This window comes from Pseudonaja textilis, chromosome 3 (assembly GCF_049901715.1).
Source record: "Pseudonaja textilis isolate UNSWEBS1 chromosome 3, rPseTex1.2, whole genome shotgun sequence".
Taxonomy (NCBI): domain Eukaryota; kingdom Metazoa; phylum Chordata; class Lepidosauria; order Squamata; family Elapidae; genus Pseudonaja; species Pseudonaja textilis.
This window is the reverse complement of record NC_141992.1, coordinates 105,815,489-105,836,916: the sequence shown is the minus strand read 5'-3', so window position 1 is coordinate 105,836,916 and position 21,428 is coordinate 105,815,489. Positions and strand designations below refer to the sequence as shown.

General features: G+C 36.9%; 1 protein-coding gene across 23 annotated transcripts in view; it reads right to left on the bottom strand.

Moving 5' to 3' along the window:
- Nucleotides 1-21,428, bottom strand: part of PDE4DIP (phosphodiesterase 4D interacting protein) — a 353,766-nt gene that overhangs the window by 119,500 nt on the left and 212,838 nt on the right. For all 23 annotated transcript variants that reach the window (XM_087932026.1, XM_087932029.1, XM_087932027.1 and 20 more), the window contains 2 exons: nt 10,257-10,345; nt 2,659-2,873 (listed from right to left, as the gene is read on the bottom strand). In XM_087932026.1, coding sequence (XP_087788152.1) covers nt 2,659-2,873; nt 10,257-10,345 — 304 coding nt within the window. The remainder of the gene's footprint in view (nt 1-2,658; nt 2,874-10,256; nt 10,346-21,428) is intronic.

The window sequence follows — 21,428 nt, the reverse complement described above, 5'->3', positions numbered from 1 at the left end:
TTACATATTGGGAAAAAAAATCAGAAAATAAAATACAAGCTGAATAGTCAAGATCTTGTTGATGATCCAAGCTCTGTCAAGGATCTTGGAGTACTCATCTCAAATGATCTAAGTGCTAGAGCCCACTGTAACTACATAGCCAAAAAGGCATTAAGAGTTGTTAACCTAATCCTACGTAGCTTTTTCTCTGGCAATACCACACTAATAACTAGAGCATACAAAACATTTGCTAGACCAATACTCGAATACAGCTCATCAGTCTGGAACCCACATTACGTATCTGATATTAGCACAGTTGAGAAAGTCCAGAAATATTTCACAAGAAGAGTTCTCCACTCCTCTACTTGTTGTAGAATAACTTATGCCACCAGACTTGAAATTCTAGGCCTAGAAAACCTTGAATTACGCCGTCTTTGGTCTGATCTAAGTATGGTATATAAAATCATACATTGCAATGTCCTACCTGTCAATGAATACTTCAACTTCAACCATAGCAACACAAGAGCACACAATAGATACAAACTCAAGGTTAATTGCACCAAACTTGATTGCAGGAAATACGACTTCAGCAACAGAGTGGTCAATGTCTGGAATACTCTACCTGACTCTGTAGTTTCTTCCTCAACCCCCAAAAACTTTAACCTTAGATTGTCTACTATTGACCTCACCCCTTTCCTAAGAGGTCTGTAGGGGGCGTGCATAAGCGCACCAATGTGCCTACTGTCCCTGTCCTATTGTTCGTTTTATTTTTCTTATATGTACCCATTTCATGTATCCATAACTATGTATATACTTATACCTATTGACAAATCAAATAAATAAATAAAATAAAAATAAATAGTCAAGTCTGGTGGCCATCACTCAAAAAGAACACAGAAACCTATGTAGCCATCCTGTTTGTGCCTCAGTCAAAAGACACCATGGAAAAACACTGGGAATCCTCCAACCCAAGTACCCTGGAAAGAGATCTCAATGGACTTTATAGTGGAGCTATTGGAAAGCTCTGGAAACACAGTAATTTGAGTGATAACCAATTTGTTTTCTAAACAAGTACATTTGTGCCCTGCCAAAAAATCCCATCAGCATGCACCTTAGCTAGGCTATTCATGCAACATCTATACAGACTTCATGGGGCACCAGAATCAATCATTTTAGAACTCACGTTCAATTCACTTCATTCTTTTGGTATGAAGTCCTAAAATTACTAGGAATCATGAAGGGGCTTAGCTCCTCCCACCTTTCAAAAATGAATGGGCTATGTGAACAAACAAATGGGGTCCTAGAACAATATCTGAGATGCTACATTAATTATCAATAAAATAATTGGACAGACCTTCCTTTTGCTGAGGTTGCATATTATAACAGTGTACATGACAGCATGGGATTTACTTTTAAAATGGCCTCTGGGCAGGATTTTGTATTTATCCTTGAATTGCCTCAAGTTACATCACAAACCACAAGTCTAGTGAATGGATTTCACAATCACAAAACACAGGCCAGTAGTCCAGAAAGTGTTTGAAAAAGCTTGAGAATCATATAAAAACAAGCCAACAAGAAACGCTCTAAACCAAAAGAATTCAGACTTGGTGACAAAGTTTATCTGTCTACTAAGGTACCTATAATCCAGACAATCTTTAAAGAAGTTAGGTCCAAAGTACATTGGCCCTTTCCCCATCAGCAAAATTATTAATCCAGTAACAGTGCAACTTGATCTGTCAAAAACCTGTAGATGCATTCATCTGGTATTCTATTGCAGCTTACTAAAACAATCAACTAGCTATCCTTTATGCCCTGTCATGAAATCACTGCCTGATCCCATCCTGATTGAAGGAGAGCAACTCTTTGAAGTCAAAGACATTTTAGATTCTTGCACACACAGAGCAAAAATCCAATATCTAGTAGCTTGGAAAGTCTTCCCCCTTCAGAGATAGAATGGTAGACATTCAGCACATAAGTGCCTCAAAACTTCTTCGAAAGTTCCATGATAGACACCCAGATAAACCTCACTGAATGCCAACAAATTAAGTCTACTCTCTCTTTTCTCTCCCTTCCCATTTTTTTCTCTTCATATAGGACTAATGTCTCTGAAAAGGGGGGCAGAATGTCAGGTGTCATCTGCAGCTTCTATGCTTTGCTGGCATCCTGTCATAAAATGCAAGGGAGGGGGGGGAAAGGGCAAGGGAATGTAAAGTAGTATTGATGGGAACATAAAGATAAAAGGTGGGAAGGTGAAGGTGACAGCTTTAATGGAATCCAGAGGTGCCAAGCTCAGAATACACCAGTCTTCTTCAAGGACACTGGCCTGAGAACAAATGTGAAACTGCATTGAGTCACACCAAACAGCCAAGCCGTTTTCAAATTATCTGAAAGTCATTGGACATTGATGAACTGGTCACGAGGGAGGGTTGAGGAAAGGGGGAAAGTGTAACCTTTGCACAAGAATATTCATATCTAGCTTTTCTTTAGCTGCGACCCCTTAACTTTAGTAAAAGAACCTATCATTCCAACTAAATGGAGTCGAGGGTCTTTCTTTCCTAAGGACCCCAGCTGGGGCAAGCCTAATAGTCTTTATGTTTCTATACTGAAATGTATTGAGCTCTCTGATAAGAACTCAGATTGCTGGATGCCCAGATATTTTCTGGTGTCAGTCTGACTTACTTTAGCTGAGAAATGGAAGAGAACCCAGCTTCCTCAATCTGCTCTTTAAACTCCTGCAGCTCTTCTTCTAGTTTCTTTTTTTGTTCCAAAACATGCTGAACCATAGATTTCAGAGACTGAAGCATCACTTGCTGGTTGCCTTCACTCTTCAAAGTCAGTAGAGCAGGATAACTGGAATGACTCATCAGATTGTCATCAATATCCTTCTTAACATTCTAGAATGTGCAGATATAATAAAAAAGTTATTCCTAATGACATAATCTAAATCTTCTGAAAATAAATGGCTAAATCTGACATAGGGGATTTGGGAGTATCCATGTTTTTGCTAAACTACAGCAATATTTTGTAATCTACATTTTTTGCCTAAGAGACAAACTGTAGTCAGTCAGTTTTATTTCGGCCATTAATTAGACTTATATAATAAAAAACAGAAATAAAATAAAAGCTAAAATAAATAAAACAAAATGGATTAAAAGATAAGTTAAACACGGCCAATGCAGGTGAAATTTTATTAATTTAGATAAATCATGTTGAAGACTGAGACTGTTAGCACTATATCTTCTGTGTAAAGACCATAGGAAGTATAGGAAGAAAGAAATAAACAGGAAAATTAACAGTTATTGTTTAAACATTAAACATTAAAGGAAGTTTAATCAAGTCAAACTGTTCCAAGTGAACTTCTATCAATTTTTGCTATTAAACAACACCTGCTGACTTGATAAGAGCCTGAATTGCTCTGAACAATTAGACAATATTTGAAATAAAAAGAGTCATTAAGGCCTGGATATTAAGCTAATGAAGATATGATAATTTTATGTAGCATATCACAGTAGCTACTGGTTTTGTCACAATCAGTCTAGAGGACAGTAAAAGCATTCATTATGTAGGATTTTTCTGAAATTTTGTTTCTAGGACATAGTTTGTAGTAAATGGTATACTTTGCTGTTCTGTCCCACCTGTATCCACAGATGAAAACTTTGAGTTACAGAGTTCAAATACTTTACGTAAACAAAACCAGAGACAGAAGATTCAATTGCCCTGTTATCACAGTTCCTTGGCAATCCTCCTAGAATCTGTCCGGCAATTCTGTATAGTTCGTAAATCACAACGCAGTAATCAGACGCAATTCTTTCCACTTTGTTTTCCAGCAAAGATTACAAAGTCGTACGCTCCCTTATATCCTCTAAGAGAGGGCATGTCAGTCTCATTAATTAATCCTTTGCTGGACGTCTCTTTTCTAATTGAGATTGACGTCTCAATCTTCTCCTAGTTCTGGCATCCATCCAGCATCCGGCAGTTTCCTCACCACTTGAAACCTCTGACACACTTTCCTGATTAACAGTTAATACCTGAGATGTAATTGGGGAAGTAGAGGGAGTGGACTCTGAAACCTCCAATAAATCAGGTTCATCTCTCAAATCCAACTCCTCTCCCTCTACTTGACTCCCCTCTAAGTCACTTAATAATGCAGGCTCGAATCTCAGTGCCAGATATTCTTCATCGCTCGAACCCACATCTGCTGACTGATCAGGTTCAAGTCTCGAGTCACAACACTTTGCTATGCTAGTTGTGGAAATATTTCTTTCCTGCATTATATACAAAAATATTTAGACTGAGAATTTGAATAAATTGAATGAATAGATGGCACTGAACATTTTTTTCAAAAATCTGGCTTCCTGAAAGTTGGTGTTTATGCTACACCCAGTGGTGGTATTCTTACCAGTTCGGCCTGGTTCTGGTGAGCCGGTAGCAGCGATAAGCAGCGGAGACCGAACCGATTCTCTCCGCCGCTCTGCTTTTTGTCCCACCCACCCACCCATGTTCCCATACTCACTTTTATCTGTTGAATTTGAAGCGCAGCTGCTTTGTGCGGCACAGAATAGTGCCGCGTGGCAGCTGCTGAAGTGACCGGCATCGTGCAGGCTTGCAGGAGGCTAGTTAGAATGCCTTTGCACCTGTGCAAATGCCTCTGTGCCTGTGCAAAGTGCATGTTTGGTGCGCACATGCACGCAAATTGTGTGCATGCGTACAAGCGCGCCCACCAAGCCAAACCCACCGAACCGGTGGCAAAAATATTTGAATCCCCCCACTGGCTACATCCATTCAAATTTCAGAATAATAGAGATAGAAAGGACCTTGGAGGTCTTCTCCTAAATCTGGTTTCTGAATCTAGTTCACCCTCTCCCCCCATGGTGCACCAAGGATCAAAGAAAATGACACCAAGTGGAATTAACTAGCAATATAGGCTGTCGGGACAGCATTGTGTCTAGCATTTGTAGATTTCCCTGTATGCTGTATGGTGAATAAAAATGTCTTGGTGAAAACTTCACCATATTTGTCTCTGACTGCACTTAGTTATTGAAAGAAATCCAAATGTGAATGCAGAAAATAAATCCTTGATGACAAGTCTTGTATGCTATAAAAAGCTTGCTAACCAACTGAATATAGTTTAGTGCTCTGTAACTGTCAAAAAAATTATCAGTATTATCCTTGAATTCTTTCCAGGTGATTTGAAGAATACGGCAGCTTGGAACCAGTTTGTGCCTGTACCCAAGGCCATGTACCCTGAAAAAAGAATGTGGATTAATCCAAACATCTCAGTGTTCTCAAAAGACCTTAGCAGATATTCACTGGTCATGGGGAGAGGGCTAGGATGAGGGGAAACATTTTGTACCTTTTTCGTGTGGGAAACTTAGATCTAGCCTGCAAGCAGTGTCCTTTAGTAAAATAACTTATCACTTCAATCAAATGGAGTTAAGGGCCTTTCTTTCCTAAGGGATCTATCTGGGGCAACTCTGACACTTAGCAAATTGGGCCTTCACACACCTTGCCAATTACATGGCTCCTAAGAAACATGATAGAGACTTCAGAACAGAATAACAGAATTGGAAGGGACCTTGTAGGTCACCTAGTCCACCCCTCTGCTTAAGCAGGAGATCCTATAACATTTCTGGCAAGTGGCTGTCCAGTTTCTTCTTGAAAGCCTCCAGTGATTCACCACACTCCACCCACAACTTTTGAAGGCAAGCTGTTCCATTGGTTGATAGCTCTCACTGTCAGAAAATTTCAGCTTATTTCTAAGTTGAATCTCTCCTTGATCAGTTTCCATCCATTGTTCCTTGTATGGCCTTCACATGCTTTGGAAAGTAGATTGTCCTCCTCCTCTCTATGACAGCCACTCAAATATTGCAACACGGCTATCATGTTACCCCTGATCCTTCTCTTCACTAGACTAGCTGTGCCCAGTTCTTGCAATGCTTCTTCATATGTTTTAGCCTCCAGTCCCCCATCATCTTTGTTGCTCTTCTTTGCATTCTTTTTAGACTGTAGTGACCCAAACTGGATGCAGTATTCTAGGTGTGGTCTATTAAGCTTTATTAAGTGGTACTAGTACCTCATGTGATCTTGATTCAATCCATCTGTTAATGCAATTTAGGATTGCATTGGCTTTTTTGACTGCACACTATTGGCTCATATTTAATTGATTGTCCACTAGGACTCCAAGATCCCTCTAATAGTTGCTGCTTTAAGTCAGGTTTCACATAATCTGTAGGTATTCTTTTGGGGGTTCTATGTGTAAGATCTTACTTTTCTCTACAATGAATTTCATTTTGTTAGATAGGGCCCAGTGTTCAAGTCTGTCAAGATCCATCTAGATCTTGAGCCTTCCATCCTTCCGTGGTCAGTAAAATGAGGACCCAGATTGTTGGGGGCAATATTCTGACTCTGTAAACTGCTTAGAGAGGGCTGTAAAGCACTGTGAAGTGGTATATAAGTCTAAGTACTATTGCTATCATCTAGGGTGTTGGCTATTCATCTGAAATATGGCTTTTATCATCTGAAAATGTGATCAGTTCACCTTCTCATATAAGTCATTTATAAAGATATTGAAGAGTACCGGGTCTAAAATGGAACCTTGTGGCACCCCACTGCTTACTTTGCTCCATGTAGATGTAGTAACATTAAGGATTACTCATTGAGCACAGTTTGTCAGCCACTTACAAATCCATTGTGATGCTATCTATTCCATTTTTTTCTAGCTTACCAAGAAGTAGGTGGTGGTTTACTTTGTTGAATGTTAAAAGGTAAAGGTAAAGGTTCCCCTTGCACATATGTGCTAGTCATTCCCAACTCTAGAGGGCAGTGCTCATCTCCATTACAAAACCGAAGAGCCAATGCTGTCCAAAGACGTCTCCATGGTCATGTGGCTGGCATGCCAAAGGCACACAGAACACTGTTACCTTCCTGCCAAAGGTGGTCCCTATTTTTCTACTTGCATTTTTCACATGCTTTCAAACTGCTAGGTTGGCAGAAGCTGGATAAGTAATGGGAGCTCATCTTGTTACATAACACTAGGGATTTGAACTGCTGAACTGCCAACCTTTTGATTGGCAAGCTCAGCATCTTAGCCACTGAGCCACTGCATCTTACTGCCTTACTGAATGCCTTACTTACTTACTTACTTACTTACTTACTTACTTACTTACTTATTGAATGCCTTACTGAAGTCTAAATATACTATGTCCAAAACACTTTGATAGCCTACTAATTTAGTCCCTTTGTCAAAGAATAAAATAAGATTGGTTTGACATGATCTGTTTTTAACAACCTCATGCTGGCTACTAGTTATAATTTTGTTTATTTCTAGATGTTCACAGATCTGGTTTTTTATTATTTTATTTTGTCTTTGTCTTTTATTTTGTCTAAACATAGTTATGTTTAGGTTAGGTTGGTCTATAGTTTCTTTTTGCTGGAAGACTGATGCAAAGAATGATTTAAGCTGCTCTGCTTTCTCTTGACTGCCTGTTACTTCTTGCCATTTTCTTTTAGTGGACTGACTGTTTCCGTGACTTTTTTCTTGTTATTCATATGTTGAAGAAACTTTTTAAAATTATGTTTGACTTTTGTTACAAATCTTTGTTCATTCTGAGCCTTTGCTTTCCTGACTTCATTTTTGCAGATTCAGGCTATCTGCTGATATTCTGCTTTAGTTATCTGTCCATCTTTCCATTTTTGTACTTGTCTTTTTTGTCATTCAGTTTACCAGAGACCTTTGTGCAACCATGCTGGTTTCTTTTTGGATTTCTTGTTTTTCTTTTTCAGTGGTATTGTGCTGGACTCGGTTTTTATGATCATATTTTTCACTTTCCTAAGCTTCTTCAGGTGTTTTCTACTTTAGAATTTTCATCCAAGGAATCTTTTCCAAGCTCTGAATTTGTTAAAATCAGCTCTTTTAAAATGTAAGACTCTGGTATCATTATGTTCTTTACTTGTGTTGGCATTGTACTGAATCCTAATATGACATGGTCACTCTCAACCAAAGTTCTTGTAATTTCAACTCCTTCCATCACTTCTTTTTTTAATGTTTTATTTGTTTTATTTATATAACATATAAAAATTCAATTTCAATCAGTTTGTTGTCTGGGTACAATTGTTTTAAGGCAATCATAATCAAGATGTTTACAGTAGTATTCATCAAATAAGATTAATATTATAATAATAATATTTAACATCTACTTTAACAAATCTCCATTTTAACATTTATCCTTTTTAAATCTCCATATTTCTAACCTGTTTTTATTATCTATAGTAAAATAGGTCCCATATCAAGAAATATTCAGTTTCTTCTTTTTCCTTAATAGTGTTAATCTATCCATTTCTGCATGTTCTAATATTTTCTTAATTACTTTCTCATCTGTTGGGATCTCGTCACACTTCCATTGTTGTGCAAATACAATTCTGGCTGCAGTTAATACATGTAAAATCAAATATATAGTCCTTTTATCATGTTTTTCTGACAGGATGCCCAATAAATATATTTCTGGTTTCAAGTCTATATGCTGATTTATCATTTTTTCCAACCAAGTATATATTTTTGTCCAATATTTTTCAGCCTTTGGGCATGTCCACCACATATGGTGGTATGAATCAGGTATCTGACCGCACTTCCAACATTTAGCAGATCTATCTTTAAACATTTTTGCCAGACTTGTTGGTGCAAAATGCCATCTATAGAACATTTTATACAAATTTTCTTTATATGCAGTTGACATAGTCAATTTAACATTTCTACCCACAGTTTCTGCCATTTATCCAGTTCTATTGCATATCCAAAATGTTTAGCCCAAACAATCATTGTCTCCTTTACCTGCTCACTTTCAAATTTAATACCTAATAAGTAACAATATATTTTCTTTATCAGTTTTTCATCCATTCCAGTTAGTATCTGGTCCAAATCTGTTAATTCTTTATTAAAACCATACATTTTAGCATCTTTCTCATATCGAGATTGTATCTGCATTTGTGGCCACCATGCAATGTCCATTGATTACTAAGTTCTTGGAAGGTTGAGCTATAGTTTCTCTTTGCGTGAAGACCACGATGCAAAGAATGAGTTAAACAGTTCTGCTTTCTCTCTGCTGCCTGTTACTTCTTTGCTGTCTTCTCTCTTTAGTGGACCCACTTTCCTTGATTTTTTTCTTGTTATTTATATGTTAGAAGAAACTTTTTAAAAAATATCTTTGACTTTTGTTGCAAGTCTTTGTTCATTCTGAGCCTTTGCTTTCCTGACTTCATCTTTGCCGATTCTGGCTATCTGATGATATTCTCCCTTAGTTATGTGTCCTTCTTTCCATTTTTTGTACATGTCCTTTTTGTCTTTAAATTTGTCAGAGAGATCTTTGTGCAGCCATGCTGGTTTCTTCTTGGATTTCCTGTTTTTCTTTTTCAGTGGTAGTGGGCTTTTCAGCTTAATTGGGCTTTTATGATAATATTTTTCAGTTTCCCAAGCTTCTTGGGTTGTTTTCGCCTTAAAGATTTTCATCCAAAGAATCTTTCCCAAGTTCTGTCTGAGTTTGTTAAAATCAGCTCTTTTAAAATCTAGGATCTAGGTATTGTTGTGTTCTATTGCTTGTATTTGCATTATGTTGAATTCTAGTATGACATGGTCACTCTCACCCAAGGTTCCTGTGGTTTCAACTCCCTCTATCCTTTCTCTGTTAGTAAGAATTAAGTCCAGTATGGCTGTTCCTCTAATTCTCTCCTCTACCTTTCAGATGGCAAAGTTGTTAGCTAAGGTTGGTCAGGAACTTGTTCAATCTCTCAGTTGATGCAGAATTAGGCTTTCAGTTTATATCAGAGTAATTAAAGCCCCTCATTATTAATGTAGTGTGTTTCCTACATACATTTGTTAGTTGGTTAGCAAAAAGTACATTTTTTTTCTGCTTGGTTGGGTGGCCTGTAGTATACACCTATGGCCATGTCATTCTTTTTTTTATATATTGACCCATATGCATCCTAGGAGATTTTTGTCTTTGATTTCATACATTTCTGTTGCAATATAGTGGTCTTTTACATATAATGCAACTCCACCTCCTCTTTTATGGCATCTGTATTTTTTTAAAATACTTGTATCCTTCCATCAGTATGTTCCAGTCATGGGTTTCATCCCACCAAGTTTCAGTAACAGCAACTATACTGTATCTACCCTTGTGTATTCAAGTTCACCTTGTTCCCCAAACTTTCAGAATTTGCATAGTTCACGTCATTGTTCTTACCACCATTGCAGATATCCCATTTTGAATGCTTTGAGGATTTACCTGTAGGTGAGAGCCATTCTGTACTTCCTCTTCAATGCTATCTGTAAACTCAGCGCTGATATCTTTAGTATCATCAGTTGCAGTTAGATCTAGGCATGATGTGATAAAATGAGAATCATCATTTTGAGTCTCAGGTACTTTAATTCCTAAGCACCACTTGTAATTCAGATTTTGCAAATTTTATGCTAGATCTCCAGTACATTCATCAGCAAGATGGGCTTTGGATTTTTACCAACAAAATACTATAACTTTGTATTTGAACCTGTTTAACTTGCCCTTCTGGATTGTATTGACAATCATACTGAAATAGTTTGCCATTGCCCTCTGAGAGTTTCTCAGTCTAATCTACAGTCTATTCTTTCTTGGGCATCTCCCATCCAAGTATCTACTAATTAATTCTAAATCTGTTAATTTGTTTAATTTATGATCAGCCAAGGAAACTATACAGAAGATAGCAGATAATCCCTTTCCAGCTAAGGACTTTACCAATAAAACAAAAGAGGACAAAACAAACCCAAAACCCATTCAAGTCTTCAAGTGCTGAGAAATCTAGCAATAATTCATTTATTGCTAGATTCCTCATTTAACTTAACCTAATTGTAACAGATTAACAGTAAGATTTAAAAAGGAAAACAAATCAAAAGCACAAAGGAAAGGGCATAACTTGCAAAAAAGAGAATGAGGAAATGAATAACAAGGTAAGTAGAAAAATAAGGGATGAGATTAGACATAGCTCTATCTGAATGTTTTTCAATTTAGAAGTTCAAATTTACAGCAGCAGCTGGTTAAAGGAACTGATTATTTCCAGCTCAGTACCAATTTATTTGAAACCAAAGCAAAGTGATTTTTGTTTTTCCTTTTGTAATACTACAGTTGGGTAAAATTTGTGGATGGTGGTGTTCTCATTGGCAGAATGCTCCTGGATTCAGTGCTTGCATTAGTCCTGCTCCCACCTGGGCTTGTGTGTCCTGATCCAGACACCTTTGATAAGCATTGTTTAGAAGGGAAATCCACAGCACTGTGCAAACATTATATTGCTATTAGGGAAGGCGGGGGGGGGTAATACCTGATTGGAAAAATATTGATATGCCATCATTTTGCAATTACTGCTTGCAAAAAGCATCCTCAAATATGAAGCTATTCTGTTATGAAGTTTTCCTTCCAATGAATCCCTCATGGTACATTGTATATATGTATTTTCCTAGCATTCTCCCAAGTGGATGGGACCCTAGCAGACAGAGCCCTGCCACGTTTTTAACAGAACCATAAAATTAAAGATACAGTCCTACAAGGAAACTATAAGTTTTATCATGGGCTCTGGTATGACTGACCCGATAATACTTGGGGTTTCCTGGCTGAAAAAATAGAACCCATCAATACCCTGGAAGAAGAAACTTTTAAAAGATTGTTAAACTTGAACAATGGGCCCTATCCAACAAAATGAATTTTAGTGTGGGGAAAAGCAGAGTTTTACATTTAGGCAGGAAATATTAAAGGTATAAATACAGATTAGGAGAGACCTGGCTCAAAAACAGTAACTGTGAGAGAGACCTTGGAGTCCTAGTGGATGATCACTTGAATATGAGCCAGCAGTGTGCAGGAACAGCCAAAAAAAATTAATCCTGGGTAGTATCAATAGAGGCATAGAATCAAGATCACATGAAGTATTAGTATCACTTTATAAAACCCTAGTAAGACCACACTGGAATACTGCAACCAATTTAGGTCACCATACTATAAAAACGATTTTGAGTTTTTGGAAAAAGTTCAGAGAAGAGCAACTAAGATGATCAAAGGCCTGGAGACTAAAACATATAAAGAATAGTTGCAGGATTTGGGCTTGGCTAGTCTAAAGAAAAGAAGAATTAGGGGTGACATGCTAGCAGTATTCCAGTATTTGATGAGCTGCCACAAAGCAGAGGGGGTCAAATTATTATCCAAAGCACCAGAGGCTGGACAAGAAACTATGGTTGGAAACTAATCAAAGAGAGGAGCAACCTAGAATTAAGAAGAAACTTCCTAACTTCCTAAACTTCCTAACAGTGAGGACAATTAACCAGTGGAACAGCTTGCCTCCAGAAATCATGGGTGCTCCATCATTGGATATTTTAAAGAACAGTCTAGATAGTCACTTATCTGAAATAGTATAGGAGGCTAGAAGACCTCCAAGGTCCCTTCCAGCTCATTCTAGGCACTCTGAGAAAAAGCCCATAAAGCCCATAAAGTAAAGCTGAATTGCCACACACCCGCTATTAAGATAGTAAAAGGGGAAGATGTGGCAGTTACTCACCAACAGGGTCAATTTCTCATATCCTGAGGTATATAGTGGATTGGAAGAGGTCTTCAGCAGGCAAGAGTCCAATGTACTTTATTGTGGAACTACCAAAAAGTTTCAGAAACACCATGATTTTGGTCATTACCAACCTCTTCTGTAAACAGCTGCATTTCATGACTTGCCCCAAAATATTCTCGGCATGAACTCTAGCAAAACTCTTTCTGCAACATGTGTATAGGCTCCATGGAGCCCTGGAGAGAATTAGCTCTGATCAAGGGTGCAGTTTATGTCTAAATTTTGGCAGGATTATTTGAAGTTATTAGGTATGTCCCAAAGTTTCCAAACCAGAAGTGATGTTGTGGCGATATCAATTACAAGGGAACGGAGCTCTCTGTCCCTGCACCAGCTTCCCCTTACTCATGGGCTCCAGAAAAAGCCAAAACCACCTTGGATGAGAGGTGAAGCAAAAGAGGGGCATCCTGCAAGTTTCCAGGGGAGAACGCAACTCCCCTGCAGGGCCCCAGGGCTTTCTTTACCCTCTGTGCCATGGCAAGAAGAAGAGGCAGCCAAGATGGCAGCGACCTAACACTGGGAGTAAAATCTTAAGATTTTAAAATGGAAGGGAAAAGAAGATAACAGAAAATTTGCTAAAAATACAGAAAATTGGACTTTTAAATTGGACAAACATTGCTGTGGATAGGCATTGTAAAATGCTGGAACTACTTATATAAAAAGTTAATATCATATTTCCATTTGGAGAATTTGAGTAAAATTCTTGAACAAGAAATAAGAAAGACAAGATAAAGTGAATACTGATGCAAGAGTGCCACCTGCTGTCAAAGGAAGGTGCAATATATTCCTAAAAATCCTGTAAAGACCTGGCTTTGGAAGATTTAAAGGGAAACTTTTATTATTAAAAAGACCCTGGAAAGTTTCAATATAGTCTGATTCCACTTTTGGATTATATAGAAGAACAGACTTACTAACTTGGGGATACAAAGACTCATGGACATTTGACATTGAATTCTTTGTCTGAAAAGTGACTTTGGTTTGAATAAAAGATTGTTGGATTATTGGACAAAAAGAAATAAAAGAGACAAAAATAAAGATAAGTAGAACTTGGGAAGAAATTGCGTTGGAAACCCAGGATATGAAGAATACTTTGACAAGAAGATGTAGGGAGATCTTGAATAAAATAGAGAGCATGAATGCAGAGCCAGAAATTAGAACACAAATGACAAAGATATGAGCCCACCTGGGCCAGTACGTCCCAGTCTATCTCAATGAGGTGGCAATGGTGAATGCCATGACTGCTAACCTCAAAGGAGATGTGACAGAGTGGGTGATGGGCCTCTACAATGTAGAGGCACTGGAGCTAGGGAAAACTGATGACTTCATAGAGGATTTAGAGACAGATTTGAAGATGAGACCCAAATCTGGAAAGCTGAATCAGAAATACAGGCTCTTAGACAAGGGAACCGACTGGTGGAAGAATACATCCAGGAGTTCTGAAGAGTTGCAGGCAAGTTAAGGCACTGGCCAGAGCAGCTACTGGTCTGCCATTTCAAAGATGGCTTTAATTGAGAGCTATTCCACACCTTCCTGTCCCAGAGAATACTCAACTGGATCCGTGATTGGTATTGTATGGTGATGGTGGTGGATCTCAACATAAGAGAATACAAGAAGCATGGTATCCCTGAAGCCAAACCAAAGAGGAGCCAAGAAAGACACCTACTGGGACAGAGGCCAGCATCCTGTTCTGACCCAACCAGGTTCCCAAAGAGCAAACACAGACAAAGGCAGCAGCTCCCACCTTTCAAGGTTTAATAACGAATGCTGTTCCTTTACAGATAAAAAGCTGCTTTCCACTAATTAGCTCCAACAAGAAAGAGCCTTGCCAAGTTGTTCATCAATGCTGCCAAAAATCCAGAGATAAGAACTAATTTACAAGATTCTCCAAACATGAACTAAGATGTCCACAAGTTGAACTTCAGAGCTTCTTTGCTTTCTGCAAAGAATGCTTTTTCAAACCTGGCTTTTATCCTGTTGAGGGAAGGGCCATTACCTTGCAGCCTTACTCCTGAGTCACCTGTGCTGCTGTAATTGTTCTTTCCTCCAAGTAATCCTTTGTTCATGTCCACTTGGCACAGGCTCCTCGGGAACCTCCTCATCACTGCTGCCAGCCCCCACAATCTCTGAAGGCAGCAGTCCACTCCCTGATGGTCCTGGCCCCTCATCAGAGTCCTCACTCTCCTCAGTCATCTGCACTTGCTGCCGGCTAACCACAACACATCCACCCAGGCAGCTGTTTCCCCAACACCCTAGGCCATGAGGCTGTCTTGTGCTTCCAGTATGGCCAGCAGTGCCATAGGGCAGCTGAGTACCTGGCAACTGCTCCCCAATCAGCAGCAAGGGCCCCTACCACTGCCAAGGCAAAGAAGCTTCAGCAGAAGGAGCAAGAGAAGTAAAATGTGGCACACCAGGTCATAGAGGTTTCCTCCCCTATCAGTGAGGGGGAGGGATCCCCAACTGAGGAGGACCAGCAGCTGACCCTTTACGAGAGTGAGGATGAAGAGGAGTAAGTGGAGCCATCAGCCCCTTTTCAATCCTGGTGAAGATCATAGTGCCGGAAAAGGCAGAGCCACATCGCTGCAATACAGCTGCAATCTCGGGGCTCTGAGATCGCAGCTGATATCTTCGCCCCTGGTCAGTCCTAATGGACCTAAACCGTCCCGTAGAGACGGTGATAGCAAGGGGTGCGTTCTGCTGATCCCAGGGTCACTGCAAAGTCCCTGGTTGATCCAGAAGAAGACCCTTTACCATCGGCGGAGAGGCAGCCATTAAGCTGCTGAAGCTGTGACATCTCCGGAAGGAAGAGGCAGAAAGAGAAAGTGTATCGGCTGGTGAGAATCTTTTTTTTGGAGGGACTTAAGGACACTCTAAAATGAGAAGAATTCTGTAAGACTTTGGACAAAAACTGATGAAACTGACTTAGCAGTGATTTTTTAAAGAGAATGTCAAACTGAGGCTTGGCTTTTTACTTTTACTTTTGTTTTCATTGAACTTCTATTGTGATCTAGTAACTGTAACTAGACTGGTTTTTTCTCTTATATTTATCTAATTTTCCTTTCTTTTTTTCCTCCCTTTTGACTGTTAATAGTTTTTTTTTAGAACAGAGGCTCCCTTTAGTATTATTTTTTTAAAAAAAATATATACATGTATATTTCCTTTTTTTATTAGGCTTTCTCTGGGAAAGAAGGGGGAGTGGATCAAAGAAACTTTGTAACACTGCCAACTAGAGGCTTGAAAATACTTTATTGGAAGTTGAGAGGACTGTGAAGAAATTCTTTTTCAAGGACACTGGAACTTGATAAGATAGAGGGAAGAACACCGGAGAATGTTTTAACAGGTGTTCTTTGGAACTTCTATTATTAATTGAGTACTTGAAGCTTGGCTTTGGAATCTGTGGAGAAGCCATAATAAGAGCCTTGGATAACAAAATAAGATGCAGTGTGCTTTCTTTTTTACTTTTTCTTAGCTGTTCCATCCCTCCTCTTCAATCCCACAGTATCTTGTAATATTTGTATATCTATTTTTATTTTTCCCCTTAAAGGGAAAGCCTCAGAATATTTTTCTTTTTGCTCATTGGGATTTTTGCCTTTTCTATTTCCATCTTTTATTTACTTCTATGGTTATTTTTTATTTTTATTTTTTGAGATCTTATAGTTGGATTAAGGTGTGAAGAACCTGAAGGATTCCTTTTTCTTCTTTTTTTATCATTGCTTTTTAATATTATTGGGTTTTACTCTCTTTTTCTTTTTCTTTCTTTCTTTATTATTCTTAATTTTTATTTTTGAATTATAATTGACTATCCCATAATAGGATTAAGGTTTAGAAGAACCTGAAGAATTTCCTCCTTTTTCTTTTTAATCTTCTTTTTCTCCTTCTCTTTTTAATTCTGGACTCTTTATTTTTTATTGGCTTTTCTTTTTTATGTTTTTCTTCTTCCCAATTGGATTATAATTGGCTACCTTATTAATTGGATTAAAGGAGCTTAAAGATTCTGAGTTACTCAAATGAGTAAGAAAACTTTACCTTCTGGCAGTTCAACTTCTGCTCCTGCTTCTCCATCAACTGGAGGACGACTATCAATAATGGCGAAGCAAGACAAAGTACAAATGGACCTAACGATGATTATACAAGGAATACAAGAACTCAAAATGAGTATTGCAAAGACTGATGAAAAAATTGAAAATTTTCAACAAATGATGGCGAAACATGAGGAGAGACTTCAAAAAATTGAAGAGAAAGACAAACAAAGAGATGAGACAATTGGAAATATCGTTAGCAAATTAACAATGGTTGAACAAGATATAACTGGGGATGTTGAAGTGGGAGATGGATAGGTCAGAATTTTATCTCAGATTTCAAAATATAGAGGAAGAAAAAGGACAAGATTTGGCGGCTGTAATGATAGAAATTTTGGCTGGAGCTTTGGGGATAACAGAGGAAAAGATGATGGACGGAGTAGATGAGATATACTGTGTCTTCACAAGATATGCGATGAGGAATAAGCTACCAAGAGAGGTCCATGTCAGATTTACTAAAAAGACTATTAAAACACAAATACTACAAGTGGCAAGAGATAAGGTGTTGAAATACAAAGACAAAGAGATTGTGGTTCTAAAACAAGTGCCCAGAAGAGTGAGAGAGATGAGAAGAGAATATCGATTCTTGACGAAAAAGTTATTGGAAAAAGAGGTGAATTATAGATGGTTGATTCCAGAAGGATTAATGTTCATATGGCAAGAACAGAGACACAGAATCGACTCAATTGAGAAAGCAGAAACATTCTACAATGAATTTTTTGGAAGAAGAGAAATAGAGACAGAAAAAGAGACTATCCCAACTGAACCCCAAGAAGACCAAATGGCAATGGGAAAAGAAGAAGGTGTGGTAGGTGGACAAATGGAGACCAAAGAACAATGTGAAGTAAGATCTACGAGAACTGTTAGACCTAAATATAAAACATAACCATGGAGGAAAAAAAATTGATTTCTATGAATATAAATGGATTGAACTCAGCTATTAAAAGAAGAAAAATCTTCCATAAATTAGAGAAGTTAAAATTTGATATAATTTGCTTACAAGAAGTACATATTAAAAAACAACATCAACAATTATTGTTACGACCAAAACTGGGGAAAATTTTTACCTCCTTGACTAACTGTAAGAAAAGAGGAGTGGTCCTGTACATTAAAGAAACTATTGCAGCAAAATTGATTTATACTGATGAAGATGGAAGAGTATTAATGGTTGAAATAGCGGATAACAATACAAAAACACTCCTGCTCCGAACGATAAGCAAGAAGAATTTTATAAAAAGTTACATATGAAAACAATTGGACTGGACTATATCAATATAGTTATGATGGGAGATTTCAATGGAATTGTAGATAATAAACTGGACTATACAGCGACAGCATCAAAACAAAATAGAAAGACTCTCCCTAAATCCTTTTTTAAAATGGTAGATGAATTAAATTTAAAAGATATATGGAGAGAAAGAAATGGTAAAACCCAACAATATACTTTTTATTCAAATAGACATTTATCATGGTCCAGAATAGATATGATTTGGACTTCATCAGAATTAATATCTAATATTCAAGAAATAAATATTGAAATGGGTATATGGGCAGACCATAACCCAATGACAATTAAATGGAAAGGACAAAAAAGAAGATCTAGATGGACATTAAACAATACTATCTTAAAGGAAAAAGATTTCACACAATGGATGGGCAAAGAATTGGCTTTTTTTTCAGTAAAAATAAAAAAGAAGATACTTCAACGCAGAATGCTTGGGATACAATGAAGGCCTATACGAGAGGATTAATAATGGACTATACAAAGAAAAAGAATATTAGGAAGAGGCAAATTATTAAAGCTTTAGAAGATGATTATAAAAAACTGGAAAAAGAACTGCAGAATATGCCACAGAAAAAGGATATTAAATTCAAAATGGATATAATTAAACATAAGATGGGTCAGGTAGAGAAAGAAGAACTGGCACAAAAAATCAGAAGTGTTAAACAGAACTATTTTGAAGATGCAAACAAACCAGGTAGATGGCTAGCATACAAATTGAGAAAGGAGAAAGAATCTAGGAAAATATTACAGCTAATAGATGATCAAGGTCAAATGTGTTATGGTAATAAGGAGAAAAAGATAATTATTCGAGACTTTTATGGACAATTATATAAACAGGAGGATTTTGATGAGGAAAGAATTAAACTTTATCTACAAAATGCTAACCTACCTAAGATATCTGAAGAGACTGAAAAAATGTTAGAAAGTACTATAACAATGATGGAACTAACTGAAGCATTCAATAGGCAGAATAACGGAAAAGCACCAGGGCCAGATGGGCTCCCGGCAGAATTTTATAAAACTTTACAAGAATCATTGAGCACTCCACTGTTAGAAGTCATGAATGAAGTCATGTTAAATAAGAAAATACCTAAAACATGGTCAGAAGCTTATATTACACTTATTCCAAAAGAAGGGGCTGATCCATTACAAATTAAGAACTATAGACCTATTTCCTTATTGAATGCAGACTATAAAATCTTTGCCTCAATTTTGGCAGAAAGGCTCAAAAAATACTTAAACAATTTTAATCATCCTGATCAGAATGGATTCTTACCAAAGAGACAAATTAAAGACAACGTGAGGGTAATTTTGGACATTTTGGAATATTATGAGGCGCATCCTGAAAAACAAATGGCTTTGATATTCTTAGATGCCCAAAAGGCATTTGATAATGTGAACTGGAGATTTATGTTATTACTATTGGAACAGATGGGCTTTGCTAGAAAATTTATTCAAGCAATAGAAGCCATATACTATAAGCAAATGGCAAAAGTAATGATAGAGGGAGAATTTACAGACTCTATTAACATAAGAAAAGGCACAAGACAAGGATGCCCATTATCACCTTTGCTATTTGTACTGACTTTGGAAGTGTTGAATAGAAATATTAGAGAGGACCAAAATATAAAAGGAATGAAAGTCAAAAAAGAGGAATTTAAATTGCAAGCCTTTGCGGATGATTTGGTTTTTATTCTGGAAGATCCTCTAGAAACAGCTTTAAACCTATTGGAAAAGATAGAGATGTATGGTGAGATGGCAGGTCTGAAAATAAACAAAGATAAAACAAAGATCTTGACAAAGAATATGTTACTAAAACAAAGAGATGAATTGGCAGACTTATTGAAAATTCAAGTTACGAATAAGGTTAAATATTTGGGGATACATTTGACATCAAGATGTACTACATTGAAAGATAATAACTATATTAAACTTAAACAACAGATAGCATCTGATTTGAAGAAATGGGAAAACTTACAATTGTCATTGATAGGTAGAATTTCAACAATCAAGATGAATATTTTACCCAGAATTTTATATTTGTTTCAAACCATACCAATTAGGCTTGGTAAAGATTATTTTGAAGAATTAAATAAAATTGTGTTGAAGTTTATATGGCAAGGTAAGAAAGCCAGAATAAAATTAAAACTTCTACAGGATGCTAGAATTAGAGGAGGATTTGGCCTTCTGAACTGGGAGTTGTATTACCAAGCTGCAAATTTAATGTGGGTTAAAGAATGGATAACATTAAGAAAGACTAGATTGTTGACATTAGAAGGACATGATTTATTACTGGGATGGCATGCTTTTCTGTGGTATAAGGGAACTAAATCGCAGGGCTATTTTAGAAGGCACTATATAAGGGAGTCTTTATGGTTGAATTGGGAGAAAATTAAGAGAAAATGTTATTTGAAAATCCCAGTCTGGTTATCAACTATTGAAGCCTTTTCTTATCCTATAATATATGAGAAGGAACAAACAATTAGATATGGGGAAATATTGGAGGAAAAGAGTGAACTTAAAACAATGCAAAAACTAGAAGAACAAGGCATAAAGATGAATTGGTTTTCATATGCGCAAATACATTCAAGGTATCTTATAGATTCTAAAATGGAGGGATTTTATGATAAATTGACTGATTTAGACAGGATTTTGACAGGTACTGATGAAAAAGTGATTAAAAAATAACTGTATAGTTATTTGTTGGAAATTATATTAGAGGAGGAACAAGTTAAAGAAACGATGATTGTTTGGGGGAAGAATTTTGGATATGGGATTGATTTGGAGAAATGGGAAAAATTGTGGTCTCAAAATTATAAAATGACAATGTCAACAGCTTATAAAGAAAACTTGTATAAGATTTTTTACAGGTGGCATTTCCCCCCCGACAAGAATTGCAAGAATGTTCAAGAACAAATCTGAAAAGTGCTGGAAATGTCATCAGATACCTGGTTCATACTACCATATGTGGTGGACTTGTGAGGATGCTAGAAAATATTGGACTAAAATTCGCATATGGTTGGAAAAAATGATAAAGACACATATAGACTTGAAACCAGAGATTTTTTTTAATTGGGAATCTTACCTGATACATATAATAAAAATTTGAAGTATTTGATTGTAAATGTATTAACAGCGGCTAGGATTGTATTTGCTAAAAACTGGAAGAGTGAGAAAATTCCATCAGAGGAAGAAATTATTAAGAAAATATTGGATTGTGCTGAAATGAGTAAATTGACATTTGAAATTAGAGAAAAAGAAGTTAAACAATTTTATGAAGTTTGGGATCTTTTTTATCAATGGTTAGATAATAAAACATAATAATAGAACATTTAGACTTAGGATATAATTTTTTTTGATATTATTTTTATAAAACTTTATTAAGATAGATTTGGTATGATCTTACGATTCATTGCAAAATAAATTAAGTAAATTATAGTTATCTCGTTAAAGTATGAATTAAT